The sequence below is a fragment of the Hyperolius riggenbachi genome, chromosome 1, assembly GCF_040937935.1.
Source record: "Hyperolius riggenbachi isolate aHypRig1 chromosome 1, aHypRig1.pri, whole genome shotgun sequence".
Taxonomy (NCBI): Eukaryota; Metazoa; Chordata; class Amphibia; order Anura; family Hyperoliidae; genus Hyperolius; species Hyperolius riggenbachi.
The window spans coordinates 444,159,736-444,182,713 of NC_090646.1; the positions used below are offsets into that span (position 1 = coordinate 444,159,736).

General features: G+C 45.6%; 1 protein-coding gene across 1 annotated transcript in view; it reads right to left on the reverse strand.

Moving 5' to 3' along the window:
- Positions 1–22,978, reverse strand: part of RAB36 (RAB36, member RAS oncogene family) — a 70,643-nt gene that overhangs the window by 45,262 nt on the left and 2,403 nt on the right. The window contains exon 2 of the mRNA XM_068238364.1: positions 18,257–18,348. Coding sequence (XP_068094465.1) covers positions 18,257–18,348 — 92 coding nt within the window. The remainder of the gene's footprint in view (positions 1–18,256; positions 18,349–22,978) is intronic.

Genomic DNA, 22,978 nt, shown 5'->3' on the forward strand with positions numbered 1-22,978 from the left:
ATAAGAATATGAATTTTCCTTCTTTTATTGGCAATTATTCAGCTTTATGAGAGTGAGTAACTTCCCCATGATGCATCACTGCTGAATATGCAAATCATTCCTTTGTGTCCCTGAAAGCTAACCACACCTCCAGAACCACTGGCTTGCCCAATGCCCAGTGTGCCTATATAGTGTACTAAGTTTACATAGCCATGCTAATCCAATATGTGTACCGCCTTTTCGGAGTTTCTGCTCCTCATTACGGCATGGCAGTAATGTATCATGGGAGATCTTACTTTTTTTTTTTTTTAATAAGGCCTCTTTCACACTAGGCAATGAGTGCACAAACCCGATTTCATGCACATGTTATGACCTACAGCGTGACATCTGGAAGTTGCGGTTCAATGCTGATCAGCGACGCTAATTCTAATTTACCCGACAGGAAAACGCAGGCGCAGGAGAATTAAAAGCTCCCAGATGGGTTACAGCTTAACGCTCTGGAAAGCTTTGTCTAATTTGAAAGGTAACATGCAAGTCAATAGACTTTCATATTACCTCGCTTACCGCATCCTAGGAGCGATCCATCCAAATGGACAGATCAGCTCCTAGTGTGAAAGAGCCCTAAGAGGGCCTTTGAGTACCTTATAATATCCTAGTGGTTTTGGGTCGCCGTGAAGTATAGAGGTGCAGTGAATAGCACTCTTTCCTTCAATGTGGGGTCCTAGCCAGCACTATTTGCATAGTTTTTATGGTCTTCCAGTGTTATGCTGGGAATACACGACTCGATCCTGAGCTGATAAGATGGCTCGATAGATAATTTCCGACATGTCCGATCACAGTTCGATCACTTTGCCGCTCGATTTCTCATTAAAGTGAAATGAAAAAAGATAAGAAAAATGAGTGGAATATAAGAGAAGAGAGCGGGTAAAACGATCGGGAGCAGAATCGAGTGCCAGAATCGATCCGTGTATTCCCACCATTCAGTCACACCTGTGACTAATGTCCCCCGTCGGGGATTGGGATCCGATCCCTCAGGCAACATCACTGGGCTAACACTGTACAGATGTAAAGTCAGCTGTACAGCCGACGACACGTTCTGTTGCTATGGGGAGGAGGCAGATGAAGTGGCATGCACATGACATCACGTGGCGGGTGGGGCAAGTGGTGGCAGAAAGAAATTGCCAGTAGCTTGGCCAAGTTGATCCGCTTCTCGGATCGCTTGCAGGGCGGTGGACAGGGGCCACTGTAAACACGCTGGATTATCAGCTAAGGCGGTCGTTTTCAACTGCCTCAGCTGACTTTAATCAAGCCTGTGTATGGGGCAAAAGCTTGGGCTTCCTCCGGCCATTCCATTTTCCTCCCACATCCCAGATAAGTTAATAGGCTTCCCTCTAAATTGGCCCTAGATTATGATGGATATGACTATGGTAGGGATTAGATTGTGAGCCCCTTTGAGGGAAAGTGAAAAGACTGCATATTCTGTAAAGCCCTGTGGAAGATATTGGCGCTTTAGAAATTCTAAAAATAATAATAATAAATGTTCTGGGTACTCTGTAACAATAATACTAAACTAATGTAATCCAGATTTTCAGAAGTTTGTTATTGGAGCAATCATTGCTTTCAATTATTCATAAAGTAATAATGATCCTGATAGTACACAGCATGCATTACCAATATTAGTATTTATCTTGTATGTCTAAAAAAACAACAGAAGACAGCCCATAACTGTATTTCACAATATATATTACTTGTATTGCTGTCTACCTACTAAAAATAAAAAAGTAAATTGTTCTCATGGTTTCCAAACACTTCCACATCAGTGTTATACAAATATTCTGAATAGGCAGTTATCACCACACTAAGCAGGTGCCCTGCTGGTGCCATTTTGGTAAAATGTGCGCCGAATAGACTCCAATGTTAATTGTGGCTCCCGTGGTGACCAGGTGCTCGTTTTAGATCATTTTCATTTTTAGGTGGTGCAGATATTGGCAGAGGGTTTTTTTTAGTGGTTCAGTTATTGACGCATATTGTGGTGGGCGGGCGGGGGCAGTTAAGCATCACTAGAGTGAGAATAGGGTTAGGTTTAGTGATAATAAAACATCAGTAAAAATGACAGATTTTCTACAATTGCATTATACATTCAGTGTTCTCCCCAGAAATTATTTCCAACTGGGTGGCATGAAAAAGTAGCCGGGTGGCATGAAAAAGTAGCCGGGTGGGGCAAGATGAGAGAATGCAGGGCCGGTGCTTCTGTGCACAACTCTGCTCACAGCATAGGAGGAGGTGAGTTGATAACAGCCGGGTGCTCACCAAAACTAGCCAGGTGGATCACCCGGCTAAAAGAGCCTGGGGAGAACACTGCCATTGCTCGATAGTATTGACAGTGGTGGTGGGGGCTGTAATACATTTGATATATCTTCTTCTTATGTGATGTATTAACATTACAGTGGAGTCTCAGTCATTAGGCAACTTGGTGTTATTAGCTGAGGAAGTGATTGTGGTGATATATTGGGGTGCTGATGATGTTAAGGATAATAAAGGAACATATTCTTTCACTTTTCTGCCTGTGTTCCGTGTAGGTCTGCTAGAAGGGAGCTGTTGCCTTGACCATAAAGTACTTTGAGTTTATGTATGCAGTTCCTTCTGAGAGTGGTTCCCTGCTATTGGGATTATCTGCCTGGCTTTTTGAACTCAGGAGACGGCCCATTGTCTCAATACACAAAGCAAGACTACCCCAGTCTGGAGACTAACACAGGAATGTTTGAAATGTACATGACAGCCTACTGGAAATGGGTGAAGGGGTGAAGTCCTTTTGATACCATTTTTTACCTGTGGAAATTGAATTATTGGTGAAGGTGCAAACAATACCCTGTAAATTACATCTATTGGAAGGGGGTTGGAAATCTCTGCAGACTTTAAGGGCTGAGACAGGAAAGCTTTGATGCTAGGAAATAATGGGAGGAAGCCTTAATCAAGTTTTCACCTGGAGTTGAAAGCCTCACTTCACAATCTTTTGATGTATAGACTTTTACCTGGAAATGGAATATGTCTGAGATTTAATTAAAAACTAGTTCCTCCCCACCCCAAGGAAGTTGCAGCCTCCAGGCGTATCTCACAGTATAAAACCGCAGCTAGGATAGCCACAACTTGTAGTTCTTGGAGGTAGTCCACACGGCTAGAACTAACCTGGTTCCTGACCAGAAGTGCGTACTCCCGCAACAACGCCAGATCGATACGCTGGTACGTTTATTTCCCAGTTTATTTCGGTAAGCAAAATCGCTTTGTGTGTATTTTTCTACTTTTATCTTTGTAACTTGTTACTTTGTTTTTGTAATCTTTTGTATATATTCTGTTCTGCATTGTTCCACTTTTTTCCCTGGGATATTAAATTATTATTTAATAAGGTTGACTTCTGCCGTACTAAACTAACACTCATAGCCCAGAAGAGATCGAAGTGTGTATAAGTCCATGCCTAATTGTATGCTTGAGCAACACTACCATATGAAATTGTAATTGCATTGTGTGTGGGGGCGTTTGTCATACGTTGGCCTAAAGCGCGCAGCTGACCCAACGTACGAAACCGCCAGTGCGAGTAGCGACAGCAGAGTGGCTAACAGTATCGTTCGGAACGACTTTTAGTGGTTTTGCTTCACTACAGGGTAAGATTGCAACTGTGTGTGTGTGTGGGTGCGTGGCGTTCCCGTATTCGGCCTAAGCGCAAAGCTGATCCGAATACGAAAACGCGGATTGCGCGCTGAGGACTCGACAGCAGAGTGGAAGTGTCTAGCGAACCGCTAGTGGTGGCAGTGAGAGATGTTCTGAGAGGTCCCAGCCTTGATTTAGCTTGAACAAGGCTGCTCCCCGCTTGATCTGGTCAAACCCGCAGTCGGGAACCGTATACGCAGGCGTGCCGCAAGCCGGTTTCTGACATAATTGGCTGGCAGTGGTGGGAACGTTTAGTACATTAGTACGCAGTTTAGCTCGCTATTCTGAGTACTAAAGGCTGGAAGCTTGCTAGAAGCAACTAGCCTACAGAAGTCTACTCAGTGCAATCTATATACGTTTTTTTTTGTTCAAAGATACACACTTGGTATTTTGCTTTCCCCCCCCCCCCCCCCCCTTTTTTTCTTGTTATTTTTTGCAACACGATGGCTCAGAAAGCATCCAGCTATGCAAGGCAAAACAAAGAGATACTACTCAACCTGTGTGAGCACAAAGGCATCGAGACGGTGAGCGGCCAGACTAAGGAGCAGTTAGTTTGTGCGCTCGAGGAGTATGATGAGGCAGAGCAAGCCCGTGCTTCAACGTCAGCGGATGCAGCTCACGACAATCCGGAGGAGGAATCGTTCCGCCACAGAATGCGAGTGGAGACGATGTCATGAATGATCCACCGAACACGGAGATGACATCTCTGGAAGCCGACCTACAGCTACTAGGTTCGGCTGAGCCCGAACTGCGCCTCAAGCTGATCCTGGAACATCGGCAAGCAGAGAGGGAACAAGCTGCCCAGCGACTCCAGGCCGAGAGGGACAGACTCCAAGCAGAGGAGGGGAGAGCTGAACGGCAACACCAGGCCGAGAGGGAAAGTGCTGAACGGCGACACCAGCTGGAGCTGGCTAAACTTCAGCAGCAGAACCGGTCTGCTGGACCCGCAGAACGCGAAGGTGAGCGGGTCCACAGAATCCCCCTGGATAAGTTCCCCGCTATGGACAAGGACTGACATAGACACTCTCCTACAGGGGTTTGAAAGGACTTGTCGGCAGTATGGGGTGCCCCGTGAGCAGTGGGCAAGATACCTCACACCAGGGCTGAGAAGCAAGGCCCTGGAAGCGTTTGTGAGTCTCCCCCAGGAGGAAGAAACAGACTTTGAGGCAATTAAGAAAGCCACAATTGCGCGATACCACCTCACGCCAGAGGTATATCGCAAACGTTTCAGGACAGTGCAGCGAGGTCCTAATGACAGTTACCTGGGTCATGCGTGCAACCTGCGCACTGCCTTCCAGCAGTGGGTAAAAGGACTGGCTGTTGAAACCTTTGATGCTCTGCAGGACCTGATAATAAAAGACCAGTTCCTCCACACTTGTCCTGTTGAGGTCCGGCAGTTTGTACGGGACCGAGAGCCGAAGACCGTGGATGAGGCCGCGAAAGTTGCTGATGCCTACACGTCCAATCGAGCATCTGACTTTCGGAGGACTACGGCGCCCAGCTGGAAGGGAGAAAAGACTGCGAGACCTTCTCCTCTGAGCACCCAGCGAAGCCAAGTCCCGCAGCCGCCTGGAGGTAGAACAGCCACAGTTGACACTCGGAGATGTTTTGCCTGTAACAAACCGGGTCACATCAGTGCTACATGCCCAGAAAAGAAGAAGGAAGCCCCAAACTCTGGCGGGGCCCGAAATGCGTTGTGTGCCACCAGGAATGCAGGTAGCTATGCCGAGAATCTGCAACCTGTCACGGTTGGGGATACAGTTACCACCGGTCTGAGAGACACTGGAGCAGAGGTGACTCTAGTGCACCCCTAGCTTGTGAACCCCGAGGAGTACATTCCTGGCAAAACTATGACTGTCAAAGGAGTTGGGGGTGTCAGCCCCCGCCACACCCACCGCCTTGGTCCACCTGGATTGGGGGGCCGGCAGCGGAATGAAAGAAGTGGGGGTAACGGATGCCCTGAGAACCGTTTTGTTGGGTACTGACCTGGGACGGTTAGTGGCCCGGTATGAGCCTACTCCAAACCCCGTGGAGCCTGCATCTCCAACAGAAGTTCAGGACTCTTGCAAGGTACTGTGTGATACTGCTGTGCAAGTGGGGAGTGCTGGCGAGGCCCCAGGGCCTACGGACTGTGTACTAGGAGCCAGCCCTAGTGAGTCTCCAGTGCCCAGGCCTGGAGGGGGACACGTTGTTACCATGCATGCAGATAATGTTGATGTAATATGTGATGTGTTGCATAATGACATGTGTACAGTGAATGCTCCGTCAGCTGCAGTGGTGACCCGCAGTGCTCACCGGGCTGCAGCAGACGAATTGTCCACTGAAGGGGCTGATGTCACTGGGTCGGGCTCTTCCACTTCAGAGCCTGGCTCTGAGGACCCACAGGCCTCTCAGTTTGCCACCTCCCTGGTGCCTGTGGCTGACAGCACTGAGTTCTCCGAGGCTGTACGGCTTGATAGCAGCCTGGGAGAGCTCAGGGGTCTGGCGGACAGGGCACCGGTGGAGGGCGACAGAGTGAGGGTGTACTGGTAGCAAGGCAGACTGTACAGAGAGGTTATTCCCTCTGAGCCGTCTGAAGTGGAGGAGGCAGATCGGCAGTTGATTGTTCCCCACAGGTACAGGGAGCAGCTATTAAGAATAGCACATGAGGTGCCCCTGGCTGGTCACTTGGGGATCCGCAAGACCAAATCCTGTCTGGCCCACAATTTTTATTGGCCCCACAAGAGGACAGATATTGCCGATTTTTGCCGGTCTTGTGTCGCATGTCAGCGGGTCGGCAAAGCAGGTGACACAGACAAAGCCCCGCTGAGGCCCTGGCCCATCATAGAGGAGCCCTTCCAAAGGGTTGCGATTGACATCATTGGGCCTCTAGCAATACCCAGCAGCACAGGGAAACGTTTCATTCTCACGGTGGTAGATTATGCCACTCGCAACCCTGAAGCTGTAGCCCTGAGCTCCATACGGGCAGACAAGGTTGCGGACGCATTGGTGCGCATTTTCTCACGGGTTGGTTTTCCCCGCGAAATGCTCACCGATCACGGCCCGCAATTCATGTCTCGCCTAATGGAATCTAATGGAAACTGTAAGCAAATGCAGGTAGAACACATCATGGCCAGCCCTTACCACCCCCAGACAAATGGGTTATGTGAGCGGTTCAATGGTACTCTGAAACAGATGCTAAGGGTGTCTGTTAAGCTTGGAGGTGTAATCTCCACAGTCAGCATGCACCACATAAGCTGACGTGAAGGAGGTACACACACCAGCGCAAGGAATCAGGATATCCCCAGTTTAGTGGAGGAGAGGACTGACTCCAATAGGAGATTGTGGTGCACAGAGCCGGTGCAGATCCGAACAGCCACAAACAACACTTTCGTAATAACGTCTCAGCGCAAAGTAGCGCTGAGAGCATAAACCAGGACTGAGGAGATCAGGACAGGTAGACAGAATGAACGCTTGCTTAACTAGCCACTACTTAGTGACAGCAAGCGTCCACAATAAAACAGACTGGAATGAGGCAGCCAATGCGTATGCAGCGATGGCGTGCCTCACAAAGACAGGACAGGGTAGTCAGGAAATAGCAGGATCAAGATAGATGAACGTAACACAGATAAATATACAATAAGTATGATTTCCTAGCGTATTACAATTACAGCTATCAATGAAACTATTTGTAACGTCTGACTAACATATGTATATATCGGCAATGAACCGATATATGACATAAGCAGGAACTCTGACTAAGACTGGAGTAATACAGGGAACAGGACTCAGAAGGATTCGCTATCTCTTCGCAGAGATGAACGCAATCCACAAACAGGACCAGGAACAGGATAACTAGCTCAGCGTGCTGGAACGCTGACTAACGGAACACAGGATATAAACAGTTCGTGTACGTATATATCAGCGACACTGATGTATCAACGTAACACGAATACAAGAAAAATAATAAACGTGCAAGTATGCGTATATATTGGCGATGAACCAATATATGACACAAGACAAGCAAAGTAACAACTTCTAGAAACAAGAGCAGAACTAGGAGGACTAGGAACAAGGTGGGGCACGAGCAGAGTAACAGACAGAATCTGAGACTATGGTAGCCCATGAGGCATTGCAGGAAGCAGTTCTTTATACTGAGGTCATCCAATGGGAGCAGACCTGCAGATTCCCACACAAGTGAATGGTAATTAATCACAGGCTGATAGCAGGAAAAGGCAGACAATGATATGCAGCCTGCAGGAAAGGGATTGCCCCTCCATTGCAGCAGACAATGTTTGTTTACACAAAAGCATATTAAACTGTCATTAACTTCAGAGCGACTGCAGATGGAATCAGCAACTAGTTTAAGTGCAAACCAAACTATGCAAGCAAATGCATGTAATGACATTAGAACTGCTTGGTTTGCAATACCACTGCAGTCAGCAGTAAACGCTGCAGAAGCGATCATAACAGTACCCCCTCCCTTAAACGCGGCCTCTGGACGCCTATAAAAACTGACATATTTCTCCTGAACCACCCAAACCAAAAAATCAGAAGTGGGAAATCCAGCAAACTGATCTGACTGAAAATTCATGAAGGTCTGATCAGCCCGACAAAACCAAATTCCCGAATCAGTCTCACCAAAACTAGACCAATTGGAACCAGAACCTACCAAACCATGCCCGTCAGCACTACAAGCCTCAGTGTGATACCCATCAGAACCACGACTTCCAGAAAACAACCCCAGAAAACTCTGAGCGATACCCACCGTCTTCCAGGAACTGTCCAAAAACGCCAAAGCCTTTGCAATGCCCACCGGAACTGTCCTTACCAACACAAAACCCACTGTTGAACCAGTCCAAGGTACCAGGACAAGTTTCCTCAGAGATCTCCCAGAACACTTGGAAGCTCCAAAGAGATCCCCACAGGTCAGAACGCCCCTTAGGCTCACATGGAGAACTATCAAGAACCCCTATGGAACCCAGGGCAACTCCAGAGTCAGGGTCACAAGGACAAACATCAAGATCAGGGCTTTTAGGGACCAGAACCATCTCCGGGCATGCAGGCCAACCGGCAACATCAGAACATGTCTCCACTAGGGAAGCACGTGAGCACGCTAACACAGACACATCTGGGCACTCTGGCATACGAAGCACATCTGGGCACACAGGCACAAGAGAAACCTCTGGGCATGTCAAGGAACTGCGAACCTCAAAGTCAGTCAAGACAGGACCGAAACCAGAACTGGGCAAAAAAAAATTCATCATGACTAGACTTCACAGTTACTGGATTCTCACTAAAAACTGCAGGATCAGACTTAGATGTCGCTGATTCCAGCAGGGTTATTAACAAATCATGTTCAGGGGCATTTACAAGACAGGGCAAATCTTCTGATGTATGCACTGAACTAGACAGGGTTCCCATAGCTTCTTCTGGACTAGACAGAGACTCATCAAATACACTGGATTGGAGCTCATGAAGGGCTGCAAAACAAGTCAATATTGCAGCAATCCCCACTGAACTAGGCAAAACTGAGAAACTCACTGGACAGGAAGGGGACTCTGGAACTACTGCCACACCGGGCAGAAAACCAGAATTTTCCAGGATACAGGGCTGGGTTTCAGAAACACTCATTAACCCGGACTAAAATTCTGAGATTTCTATTATTTTTTCCAGCGAGTCAGAATTATCCATGTTACAGGGCAAGACTTCTGAAACATTCAGAGGACAGGGCTGGAGTTCCTCGGCTGTTACAACACTGGAGAGGGACTCAACAACATTGGTTATATCAGACTGTGTACAGGGCAAGGTATCTAACACACTTGCTGATGAGGACAATATTTCAATGGCTTCTGCTTTGCTGGGCAGAAATTCATCAAGTTTTATTAGAGCAGACTGTAATTCCAAAACAGCTGCTAGACAAGTGAATATTACTGCAACACCAACTGAGGTAAGCAGTGCCTCAGACTCCTCTGCTAGAGGGTTTGAAGTATCCAAAGTACTGGGTGAAGCATAAGACTCTGTGACCACAGCTTCACTGGACAGGATCACTGAACAGTCCATATTGCAGGGCAAAACCATGGAAGCACCTGCTGGACAGCATAATGATTCTGTGACCTGAGTTTCATTGGAGAGATCTACTGCACAATTCATGGTACAGGGCAAATTTACTGGAACATTTTCTGAACAAGGTAATAATTCTACGATTTCAGGTTCACATAGCAGATGCTCTGAGCTATTCACGAAACTAGAGCGAGGTGTAGAGACAGGAAGATCAAGACACAAAGTTTGTGCATCTGAAGCACTATTCAATTGGAAAATTGGAAAATTCAGATGCTGGTGTTCTGAGGTTTCTAGACAGGATTGCTGGGACTCAGAAACTAATGTAGTGCATCTATTGGCATCTGCTGGATCAGACAGGAGTTGAACTTTATTAACACAGGTAAATTCTACAGAAGTGTTTGCAGAGGCAGGCAAAGATTTTCTAATATCTGTTTCACTGAACAAAGACTCATGAGTACTGGCTAGGCTGGACTCAGAAGTCAGCAGGACCTCTGGATTCTCTGCTGAGAAATTTGTGCAGGGCAAAGTTAAGAAAGTATCAGTGGCTTCTGTTTCACTGGGAAGTAACACTGAGTTATCCATGGTACAGGGTGGAGTTACAGGAACATTCACAAGACATGGCAGGGACTCAGTAACTGGAGAAGTGGGACAGTCTCCAATTGACAGTGTGTCTTCCCTGGTATCAACTCATTGAATCGCATAAAAATCGTCCAAAATCATCTTCCACACATCGATCAATGGAGCCACAAAGTCATACCCACACACACCAGTTTTTATTAGGTTATAGGCAGACTTAATGCATGCATTCAATACTAATTCACTTTTTGCACTGTAAAACTGACAAAATGAACTTGCATCTTTCTTCCATTCATAGACCAGGGCTTCCATCTCTCCTTTCTCAAATGGAGGATCCCATGCATATTTAACAGCTGAGCATTCCGGCTGATCATAGTTTGCAAATGTGTTAGTGGCAGAAACATACATTGGGTTATTTAGCAGGTGATTGGCCGATTTCTTATTCCTAAGGATCTCCAATACCTGTAGCAAGTGTTGAACTGTAGTGTATGCAAATTTCCCTTGCTGCACGAATAAATTGATCTGTTCAATACTCTGTAATATATCTTCATAATCATATTCAGATAATTCATTTAAACAAGAACTTTTATTTTCCCTGGCTAGCAATGAAAGTTCATTAGTAGTTTCATAGGTCCATTTGACTCCCCTGAATGGTGACTGAATTTCATTATCTGCTACTGGCGGAGTCTCATTACAGATCTGATGCGCAGTCGCCAAGGGCAACGACTCCGCTGATTGTAACGCTTTTCTTTTGGAGCGTTTACGTTTGGCTTTAGACCCTGCTGCCTTAGCAGAAGAAAAGTTATCAGAACAATTATCTGCTTGCTGATTATTTTTGTAGGCAGTAGAAGGAGCAGCTGATTGACAAGCTGCCAGGAGCTTATCAAAAGGGCTAGGCAAATCGGTTTTGCGCAGCCAGTTATGGATCACAAACGCTAGAAATTCCAGTGGTCTCTCTTTTAAATTGGTATGATCCAAGACATCGTAGGCCCACTGAAACAATCTTCCCTTAAATAAAACATAAACTAGCTGGGGGGCCCACGTTGAAACAGGAGTAGCCTGGAGCTCGGGATTGGCCAGGAACCTGGTACATTCAGAAAAAAACTCATTTTCTGTTTCAGAATTGAGTTTCTCAAATTTCTTAAAGGAACAGGAACCATAACAAACAGTGTCATTTTTGCTGGGAACCCCCCCACAATGGGGATTGGTAATGGGGCTACCATAATGTTAAGCTTGGAGGTGTAATCTCCACAGTCAGCATGCAACACATAAGCTGACGTGAAGGAGGTACACACACCAGCGCAAGGAATCAGGATATCCCCAGTTTAGTGGAGGAGAGGACTGACTCCAATAGGAGATTGTGGTGCACAGAGCCAGTGCAGATCCAAACAGCCACAAACAACACTTTCGTAATAACGTCTCAGCGCAAAGTAGCGCTGAGAGCATAAACCAGGACTGAGGAGATCAGGACAGGTAGACAGAATGAACGCTTGCTTAACTAGCCACTACTTAGTGACAGCAAGCGTCCACAATAAAACAGACTGGAATGAGGCAGCCAATGCGTATGCAGCGATGGCGTGCCTCACAAAGACAGGACAGGGTAGTCAGGAAATAGCAGGATCAAGATAGATGAACGTAACACAGATAAATATACAATAAGTATGATTTCCTAGCGTATTACAATTACAGCTATCAATGAAACTATTTGTAACGTCTGACTAACATATGTATATATCGGCAATGAACCGATATATGACATAAGCAGGAACTCTGACTAAGACTGGAGTAATACAGGGAACAGGACTCAGAAGGATTCGCTATCTCTTCGCAGAGATGAACGCAATCCACAAACAGGACCAGGAACAGGATAACTAGCTCAGCGTGCTGGAACGCTGACTAACGGAACACAGGATATAAACAGTTCGTGTACGTATATATCAGCGACACTGATGTATCAACGTAACACGAATACAAGAAAAATAATAAACGTGCAAGTATGCGTATATATTGGCGATGAACCAATATATGACACAAGACAAGCAAAGTAACAACTTCTAGAAACAAGAGCAGAACTAGGAGGACTCGCTGACCCCTTCGCAGGAGTCAGCGCAGTCCACACGGACTAGGAACAAGGTGGGGCACGAGCAGAGTAACAGACAGAATCTGAGACTATGGTAGCCCATGAGGCATTGCAGGAAGCAGTTCTTTATACTGAGGTCATCCAATGGGAGCAGACCTGCAGATTCCCACACAAGTGAATGGTAATTAATCACAGGCTGATAGCAGGAAAAGGCAGACAATGATATGCAGCCTGCAGGAAAGGGATTGCCCCTCCATTGCAGCAGACAATGTTTGTTTACACAAAAGCATATTAAACTGTCATTAACTTCAGAGCGACTGCAGATGGAATCAGCAACTAGTTTAAGTGCAAACCAAACTATGCAAGCAAATGCATGTAATGACATTAGAACTGCTTGGTTTGCAATACCACTGCAGTCAGCAGTAAACGCTGCAGAAGCGATCATAACAGTGTCGCAAGGGAGAGACTGGGAGCGATACCTGCTCCACTTACTGTTTGCTTATCGTGAGGTGCCCCAGGCATCCACCGGGTTCTCGCCCTTTGAGCTCTTACATGGGAGGAGGGTACGTGGACCCCTCAATCTCATTTGAGAGGTCTGGGAGGGGCAGGATATGGATCCCGGGGTCTCCATAGTGAAATACGTTCTAAAGTTCTGGGAAAAGATGGACACCCTGGTGGGGTTAGTGCGAGAGAATCTTAATCAAGCCCAGGCCACCCAGAAGCAGTGGTATGACCACGGGGCTAGGGAGAGAGTTTATGAGGTAGGTCGCAAGGTATGGGTCCTAAACCCGATGCGACAGAATAAGCTGCAGGCCGCTTGGGATGGGCCCTATACCATACATAGGAAGATTAGTGATGTGACCTATGTGGTCACGCTGGATGACTGAGGTAAGCAGCTGAAAACGTACCATGTCAATATGTTAAAGGAACCTCATGATAGAACCGCTTGCGCTCTCCCTGTCTGCAGTTTGCTACCGGACGATGAAGCAGAGGCCCTGGTTGACATCCTGGCCTCCACCCAGGAAACCGACTCTGTTACCGAGGTACAGATCAATCCGGAGTTGACAGCAGAGCAGCAGGCTGGGCTATCTGATGTGCTGACCCTTTACCGTGGTACCTTTACAGCCCGCCCTGGTCTGACACCATGTTGACACCGGAAATAACAAGCCGGTTAGACAGTCAGCCTATAGAGTCTCCCTTGAGGTTCAGGCCCACATCAGCAAGGAGATTGAGGAAATGCTGTCACTAGGGGTGATCCAACGGTTGCACAGCGCATGGGCATCACCCGTAGTGCTAGTACCCAAACGGGACCAGACCACTCGGTTCTGTGTAGATTATCGAAAACTAAATTTGATAACTGCGTCAGATGCTTACCCAATGCCGAGGGTCGACGAATTGTTAGATAAGCTAACTGGCGCGCAATATCTAACAATCGTGGATTTGAGTCGGGGATACTGGCAGGTCCCTCTAACAGCTGAGGCACGGGAGAGGTCTGCCTTTATCACCCCCTCAGGTTTGTTTGAATTTAATGTAATGCCTTTTGGAATGAAAAACGCCCCGGCCACCTTCCAAAGGGTTGTAAATGGTCTCCTGGAAGGGTTGGAACACTGCGCTGTCGCCTACCAAGATGACATCGCCGTGTTTAGCGCCAACTAGAACGACCACTTAGCGCAGCTGTCACAGGTTTTGGGGCACATCACTGCACTAACAGTCAAGCCTAGCAAGTGTCAGATAGGTATGAAACAGGTACAGCACCTGGGACATGTGGTGGGTGGGGGGGAGAGCTTCGTCCAGATACTGGGAAGGTAGATGCCATTGTGTCCTGGTCCACCCCCCAAACGAAGAAGCAGATTCAGTCCTTCTTAGGTACTGCGGGGTACTATAGAAAGCTTGTCCCCAACTACAGTGCCCTCGCCAAGCCATTGACAGACCTCACAAAAAAGAACCTGCCCAAGCAGATTCTCTGGACACCAGAATGTGAACAGTCATTCACAGCTCTGAAGAGGGCCCTAGCCAGCCCTCCCGTGTTGCAAGCGCCAGACTTCAGCCGACGGTTTGTAGTCCAGACGGACGCCTCAGCCTTTGGCCTAGGTGCTGTGTTAAGCCAGGTAAACCAAACTGGGGAAGAACATCCGATTCTGCACTTAAGTCGGAAGCCGCTACCCCGGGAGGTAGCTTACGCCACCATAGAGAAGGAGTGCTTGGCAATTGTATGGGCCCTACAAAAGCTGCAGCACTTTCTCTACGGTCGCGTATTCACAGTCGTAACCGACCACAACCCTCTTAGTTGGTTACATCGGGTTTCTGGTGACAATGGCAAATTGCTGAGATGGAGCTTAGTTCTCCAACAATATAGCTTCACTATTCAACATAGGAAGGCTAGCAATCATGGGAATGCTGATGGGCTGTCCCGTCAAGCAGAACCAACAATGTAGGTGCTGGCAAGATAATCAGGGAAGATCATCTGCCTTGCCCCATTCTAAAGAGGGGAGGTATGGTGATATATTGGGGTGCTGATGATGTTAAGGATAATAAAGGAACATATTCTTTCATTTTTCTGCCTGTGTTCCGTGTAGGTCTGCTAGAAGGGAGCTGTTGCCTTGAGTTGCTTGGGGCAAGGAAATGGGTGATTGTCTTGACCATAAAGTACTTTGAGTTTATGTATGCAGTTCCTCTGAGAGTGAGTTCCCTGCTAATGGGATTATCTGCCTGGCTTTTTGAACTCAGGAGACGGCCCATTGTCTCAATACACAAAGCAAGACTACCCCAGTCTGGAGACTAACACAGGAATGTTTGAAATGTACATGACAGCCTACTGGAAATGGGTGAAGGGGTGAAGTCCTTTTGATACCATTTTTTACCTGTGGAAATTGAATTATTGGTGGAGGTGCAAACAATACCCTGTAAATTACATCTATTGGAAGGGGGTTGGAAATCTCTGCAGACTTTAAGGGCTGAGACAGGAAAGCTTTAATGCTAGGAAATAATGGGAGGAAGCCTTAATCAAGTTTTCACCTGGAGTTGAAAGCCTCACTTCACAATCTTTTGATGTATAGACTTTTACCTGGAAATGGAATATGTCTGAGATTTAATTAAAAACTAGTTCCTCCCCTCCCCAAGGAAGTCGCAGCCTCCAGGCGTATCTCACAGTATAAAACCGCAGCTAGGATAGCCACAACTTGTAGTTCTTGGAGGTAGTCCACACGGCTAGAACTAACCTGGTTCCGGACCAGAAGTGCATACTCCCACAACAACGCCAGATCGATACGCTGGTACGTTTATTTCGGTAAGCAAAATCACTTTGTGTGTATTTTTGTACTTTTATCTTTGTAACTTGTTACTTTGTTTTTGTAATCTTTTGTATATATTCTGTTCTGCATTGTTCCACTTTTTTCCCTGGGATATTAAATTATTATTTAATAAGCTTGACTTCTGCCATACTAAACTAACACTCATAGCCTAGAAGAGATTGAAGTGTGTATAAGTCCATGCCTAATTGTATGCTTGAGCAACACTACCATATGAAATTGTAATTGCATTGTGTGTGGGGGCGTTTGTCATACGTTGGCCTAAAGCGCGCAGCTGACCCAACGTACGAAACCGCCAGTGCGAGTAGCGACAGCAGAGTGGCTAACAGTATCGTTCGAAACGACTGTTAGTGGTTTTGCTTCACTACAGGGTAAGATTGCAACTGTGTGTGTGTGTGGGTGCGTGGCGTTCCCGTATTCGGCCTAAGCGCAAAGCTGCCTTGTTTTAGCTCGAACAAGGCTGCTCCCCGCTTGATCTGGTCAAACCCGCAGTCGGGAACCGTATACGCAGGCGTGCCGCAGGCCGGTTCCTGACAGTGACGGCTAATTCTTCCTAAACACATACAACAATAACAACTCAATGGGAATGATTCACAAAGCTTTTTTACCTGTTTTCCTCTGTTTCCACCTCATCTATGTCACACTTTTAAGCTCCCAAAGAGCAAAAATATAATAAAATTAAGGTAAGAAAAGTAATATTGAAATGAAGTTAATCAGGAACAACTTACTTTGAGTGATTATTTTGCATGTAAATGTGCTGAAACTTTATTTTTATCAGGTGATAAATAGGTCACTTATGAGAACTTTTGTGAATAAAGCCTAATATGGGTTTAATTCTCTCCCATTCATTTCAAAACTAAAAAATACATTTACTTGAAGCAAATCTGCAAGTAACTTGAAGCTTCATCAATAGACTAACGTTTGATTATTGATCATAAGTCTGATCAGAAAGGTTAAACATGACAGGCATGTGAAAATCTCTGTAGATTGGGGGCGAAACAGTACAGGTGGGGGATTGATAGGCCATAGTGCTGCACTGCATTGAGCAGTACAACCCCTGTAGCTTGATTAACCGCTTCCAGACCAGCGTGGTTGAAATCTACATCCTGATGGTGACTGCGTGGCTTTGACAGGATGTAGATTTCAACAATCGTTGCCGCTCAGTCCCGCCGCTCTGTCCCCGCCGCAACCCACTCGCCCAGCCATCAGTAAGACAGCAGAGCAGTGTGAGCCGGTCAGGAGACGATTTCACTGGCCAATGAAAGCACCTCCTGACCGGTGCACAGAGCTCTGCTGTCATAGAGACGGCAGAGAAAGGGGCCTGCGGTGTTGGGAGAGTGGCGTTACCAGCAAGAGTGATGGATCAGTGCGGCGAATCGTCGATAAGCGCTGTTTTGCGGTAGCAGCAGTCTCTGGTCCTTGAAGAGAAACCGTGACCAAGAATTGAACTTCATCCCAATCAGTAGCTGATACCCCCTTTCCCATGAAATGTTTTTTCTTTTTCACAAACGGATCATCAGGGGGCTCTGTATGGTTGATATTGTGGTGAAACCCCTGCCACAGGAAACTGTGAGGACCATGGTCTTGGCAGTTTCCTGTCTGTGAACCTCGTTGCATTGTGGGAAATAACAGCTGTTTACAGCTGGGTCCAACTGAAAAAAAAGCAAGCAGCATCTCCTTGCACTGACATCACCTGCCAGCAGTAAAAATGTCACCATGTGGTAAATGTCAGAATGTAAATCAGGGAGAGTAAAGATTTTACAATAGGAAATCACTGAATAAATCATTTATACATAATTATTGTAATAATGAAGCACTTTTTTATTACATTCTTTTCACTGAAGTTTCTCTAGAAGGGTCCGGAGACTGCTGGTACGGAAGTAGTTAATGATGAAATCTATCAACATGTAGCTGGTTGTGCATGGTAAGAATCAATCATTATTGGAATTTCAATCAGATAGGGATCATTCTGCTAGGCATATCAGGCCATAATTGACTAGTGTATGGTTAGCTTTAAGGCCTATTTCACATGGGGGCTTAACTGCATGTTTTGTCAGGTAATTCAGCCTCACATCTGCTGGCCACCAAATCCAGCTGAATGGCAGCATTTGTAACTCCACGTGTGTCAGCGTTTGACACATGGTGCAGTTACCCTGCAGCAAGAAACCACCTCATAGATGTGACTCCATGCAACAAACGCCTCTCCACTGCTCAATGCCGGGTGCTAGCATTCACCCTGCTGGTGCACAGGGGCAGCAAATGCATCTACTGCAGATGCCCAGGGGAAATGGGACTTACTTTGTTTCTGTGATGTCCCATTCCTCTGGACTTCCCACTCCTTGCCTGTAAACCAGCCAATCTACAGGCAGGCAATGGATATAACTGAGGAATGGAACTTCCCAAAGATAAAGTAAATGTGTGTAGCTAATCATGCTTTAGAAGAGACCATAAAAGTACTTTTTATTAATAAATGACAGGCAGAGTTGAGGTACACTTTTTCTGCACAGCTTATAAATAATGGGAACATATGAGAACATTCTCAGTGTTACATGCTGGAAGGACTCACCCAAACAGTCCAGCACTGCGCTGCTGACAAGCATTCTTCACCCGAGCATCAAAGTGTGTCTTGTACTGCAGACAGGCTTCCGCTGTGTAACACTGCAAAGAGAAACTTAATATTCACTTCACTGCAGTCCTTTATAACTGAAGGACATTAGCTGTAATCTCCCAAACAAAAAAGGTGACAGCTGTGCAACATGCAATTGTAATGTAATGCCATAGTCTTCACATACACAGGACTGGATATGATGGTTACCTGACAAGGCCATCTGGAAAACTGCATCAAAAATTGTAGTTTTAGTTAAAATGCCATAGATTGATCAATTCTTTCAATATTTGCCAAACTTATAGTGGACCTGAACTCAGAACTTCCTCTCTGCTCTTAAAGCAAAGTCAAAATAAATATACACAGGTCATACTTACCTCCCATGTAGTCTACGCCTTAATCTCTTTCACCTCTCTCGTATCCTGTTTGTCCACTGTGATCAATGGAATTTGTCGTCCTCCATTTTGAAAATGTCTGTTACCCCATAACAGCTTCCTGGTCAGCACACTGATACTGTAATATCACCCACTTGAGCTATAGGGAAACATGAGTTGTCCTTTCAGCTATAACTGACAGCAACTAATATATTTCATTTCTGACAAAATCTTGTCAGAACTGGAAGGAATCATTGTTAGAAGAATGGTGAACTTCTGAGAGGAAGTGATGGCGAGACAAGTATGTAATATTCTTTTGCAGGTACATCATATGTTTATTTTAAATAATTTCACTCAGTTCAGGTTCCCTTTAAAGATAAGCAACAGCATAAATAACCTTTCAGGAAAAACATTTCTTTGTTACAGCTGATTCAAATCCTGCAATAAATCTGCAGTGTGTCTACTTCCTGCTTTCAAGGAAGCAGCCATAGGGTTAACATCCTACAGCCAGCTGACACAGCTGAGAGATCAAATTACACTTGTGATTAGTCACAGATGAGGGGGAATTAGACACCCTAAACTCTCTAAATACAAACAGGGTGCTGGGTGCATTTCTCTATGTTTTCTTTCTGTCCGGTGCAAGATTTCAGGTCCACTTTAATGGCTTGGATGAAATCTAGGGGATATCAATTATATCTCTCACAGTCAACAATAACTTTCAACAGATTTTGCAGACGCAAATCAAAATAAAAACGGAGATGGGAACTGATGATTACTGTAGGTTGCTCAATAAACAGAAAAACAAACAAACAGCTGATATGACCAGTTTAGAATGATTTCTAATGAAATTCTATTGAAGAAAGCCATTGACTTGATACAACTTAGGCTGGGTTTACACTGAATCAGTTGCTGTCAGCTATAACGCAACTTCTCATTAGTTGTCCATTGTGTTATAGCTGACAGCAACTGATTCAGTGCCCAGCTTAAAATCCGTATTTCAACTGAAAATATTGATTGCTTGGTTGTATTGCTCCAACAGCTTAATGGGATGGAATTGCTTACAATGTTTCTAAATACAAGTCTCCCACCAGGCTGATAAAAGATCTAGTGATCTGAAAGTTGCTACATGTATGAAGTACAGTAACCAAATGTGATACTACCCCTTTGCCAGATAATGGTTTCTAAAAAAGATGCCCACTTGCTTCACCAAAATATACCAAGGTCTATACTATTTTTAGCATAGTAATTTTCTTTAGTTTAACTTGTGTTATGTTTATTTTAACAACAGCAGCCATAGGCCAGAAACTTGTAGATAAGAAATGTATTATGTCATTTTGACAATGACCAACCAAACAGCAGATCATGTAATTCTTCTCAGAGGTACAAGAGTTAGCAAGACTATGTTTAAAAAAAAAAAAGGACAAAAATACCATTAAGCTGTTTTCAGCATATTGAGGAAATCTCACCTTGCGCTTCTGTTAGGCACACAACTTAAAAATATCTAATTTTACACAAAAGCTGCTTGATGTGAGGCTCAGGCCAACACTGTGTCATTTCATGCCTATTCCACTAAGGCTGTCCATTCAAAGCTAGTATCACTAGCATGCAGAGCCGGTTCTGGGCACAATGGGGCCCTGGGCTAAATATTATAGGTGACTCCATGACCCGCAACACCCCCTTACCCTCAACAAATGTATAGGTGTTCCCTGGGGGCGGTAGAGTCAGCTGGCAGATCCCTTGCCCAGGTCTCCCCACAACTGGCAGTGGAGTGATCTCACCTGTCCGGCCGGTGCACTCCTCCTTCAGTCTGTGTGCTTCCGTCTGCATCCTTACTGGGCGCCTCAGTGACCAGTACTCACATAGCATGCCATTGGATCATGAAGAGGAGAATAGTGGGGATAAGGATGGAAGCACACAGACCACAGGAGTAGCGTGCTGACTGGACAGGTGAGTTTGTGCTGCTTCAAATACTCTGCTGGGGACCAATGTTCACTTGCAAAGAGACCTGGGCAAGAGGGGCCTGTCAGGTGGTTCTGGGGACCTGGGCAATTGCCCAGTTTGCCCCCGTGGAAGCGCCGGCCCTGATAGTTTGCTACAGTTAGTTATATTTTTACTGTTTCCCATAATTCCTGCCAGCAGCAATTTAAGCAACAAAATGTACATAATTACTAGTATAATACTGATAATTGCAGCTGGTGACTTCTGTTATGCTGGGAATACACGTTACGTTTTTTGCGAAGAATCGTTCCGAAAGATGCCTTCGATGATAAAATTCCGACATGTCCGATGGTCCGCTTGATTATGTTCCGCTCGATTTCTCATAGAAGTGAATAGAAAAAAGATAAGAAAAACAAGTGGAAGATAAGAGAATCAACCAGAAATTTGAATGGCTAATAGATTGCGCGCAAAATCGAATGCGAAAAACGTAATGTGTATTCCCAGCATTATATTAACCAAAAAATAGCATGTTTGACTGTTTATATAGCTGGCACACTACTACACATTAAATATCTAAAATAAACATACAGGTATAACTATATATAGATTCAGAAGGTGTGCACAGTGCACAACATACCATACTCAATCATTCATAATAAAACGCTCATAGAATGCATTCTTTTGACAACTCCATAGAGCATGAATGAATAATTCTATGGCAAAAGCCACTGTATTGTACTACATGAAAAATTACACAATTATATCGCTGCTATTGTTCCAGAATGCACAATAACCATAAAATGGACACAATATATGGCATTCTATGATTTATGCATATACATTTTATGGCAATGGATGCCAAAATCTAAAAAACTTCCCCTAGCTACACACATTTTAACTGTGATTGCTGCGACCTAATGAGATGATCTCACCTATGCAAAATCAAGCTGTCAAGTTAAGAATGAGTAATTACTAGTGATGATCGAACACCTAGATGTTCAGGTTCGGTTAGGTTCGGCTGACGTTATCCAGCCCGCCTGCCCCCTCCCGCCACCAGGAGGCGCTGGTCCTCCCGAGAGCCGGTCTGACCCCTCCTCCCCCCCCCCCCCGACGGTGGCGCAAGGACCGGCGCCCCCTGGTGGCGGGAGGGGGCAGGCGGGCTGGATGACGTCAGCCGAACCTAACCGAACATCTAGGTGTTCGATCATCACTAGTAATTTCTTGGAATTGACTTAGACCAAATGTGTTAGTTCATTTGAATTGTAAAGCCAAAAAACTTAAAGTGTCCATTAACAATACAATTTAAGCAGACAATCAACCTTCCGATCTGATAATTGTGATTGAAATGAAAGATCGATTGGGCCCATAAATAGGATAAAAAATGTAACCATTTTGATCCTTTTAGATAGCATTGATCCAAAAAAGGTATCGATAATTTCATCGATAATCATTTGTGGTTGATTGGTAACATCAACACTATCTGATTTGAGCTAAAATGGATCATTATCGAGCACCTTTATGCTAAATACACACAATGAGATTTTCTGGCAGATTTCCTGTCAGAACGATTATTTCAAACATGTCTGATCTGATTTCCGATCGATTTTCTGTTCACTTTCATGGAAAAGCTCATTGTGTGTACCTAGCATAAGATCCACCTGAGCAAACGATGTAGAGAGTAGCACTATTGCCTTGTCGTGCCAGGTCCTAGCTTTAGTTCTGGGCCAGAACACTATCTATATGAAGCTTGAATGTTCTCCCCATGTTTGTGCGGTAGTATTCCTCCCACATGCCCAAAAACATGCAGATAAGTTAATGCCCCCATACCCAAAGAAAAAAACTGGCCTTAGACTGTGATGAACATCAGGGCTGTTTCTAGGGCAGTGCGGGCAGGGCGACCGCCCTGGGCAGAGACCGACAAGTAGAAGAAGGGGGCACAGGCAGAAGGACATAACTGCTACAGTGGCGTAGACAGGGGGAGGTTACCATTACCCAGAATCCCCCACCCGTGATGCCTGTACCAAGCATCCAGTCAGTCTGCTATCAAGCGTCCTCCTCCCCCTCTCTGTACACCTAATGAGTGAGTCTCTCTTTTACCTTGCTGACGTCTCCAGTCACTCAGACAGTGAGAGAGGCATCCCGACTGTTGCAGCTCCGTCCCTATTACAGCCAGCCAGGAATAAGTGAGTGTTCTGGCCCCAGCAACAGCACGGTGACCTGGGTCTCCCTCCTCATAGCATAAATCTCCCAGGCATTGGCAGCTCACGTCCCATAGTGAAGTCAGGCTAGGACAGACTGCTCTGCGGGAAGGGAGACCACACACATCTAGCCAACCACAGTCTGAAGCAGCAGCAGAAGCCAGCAAGTGAGT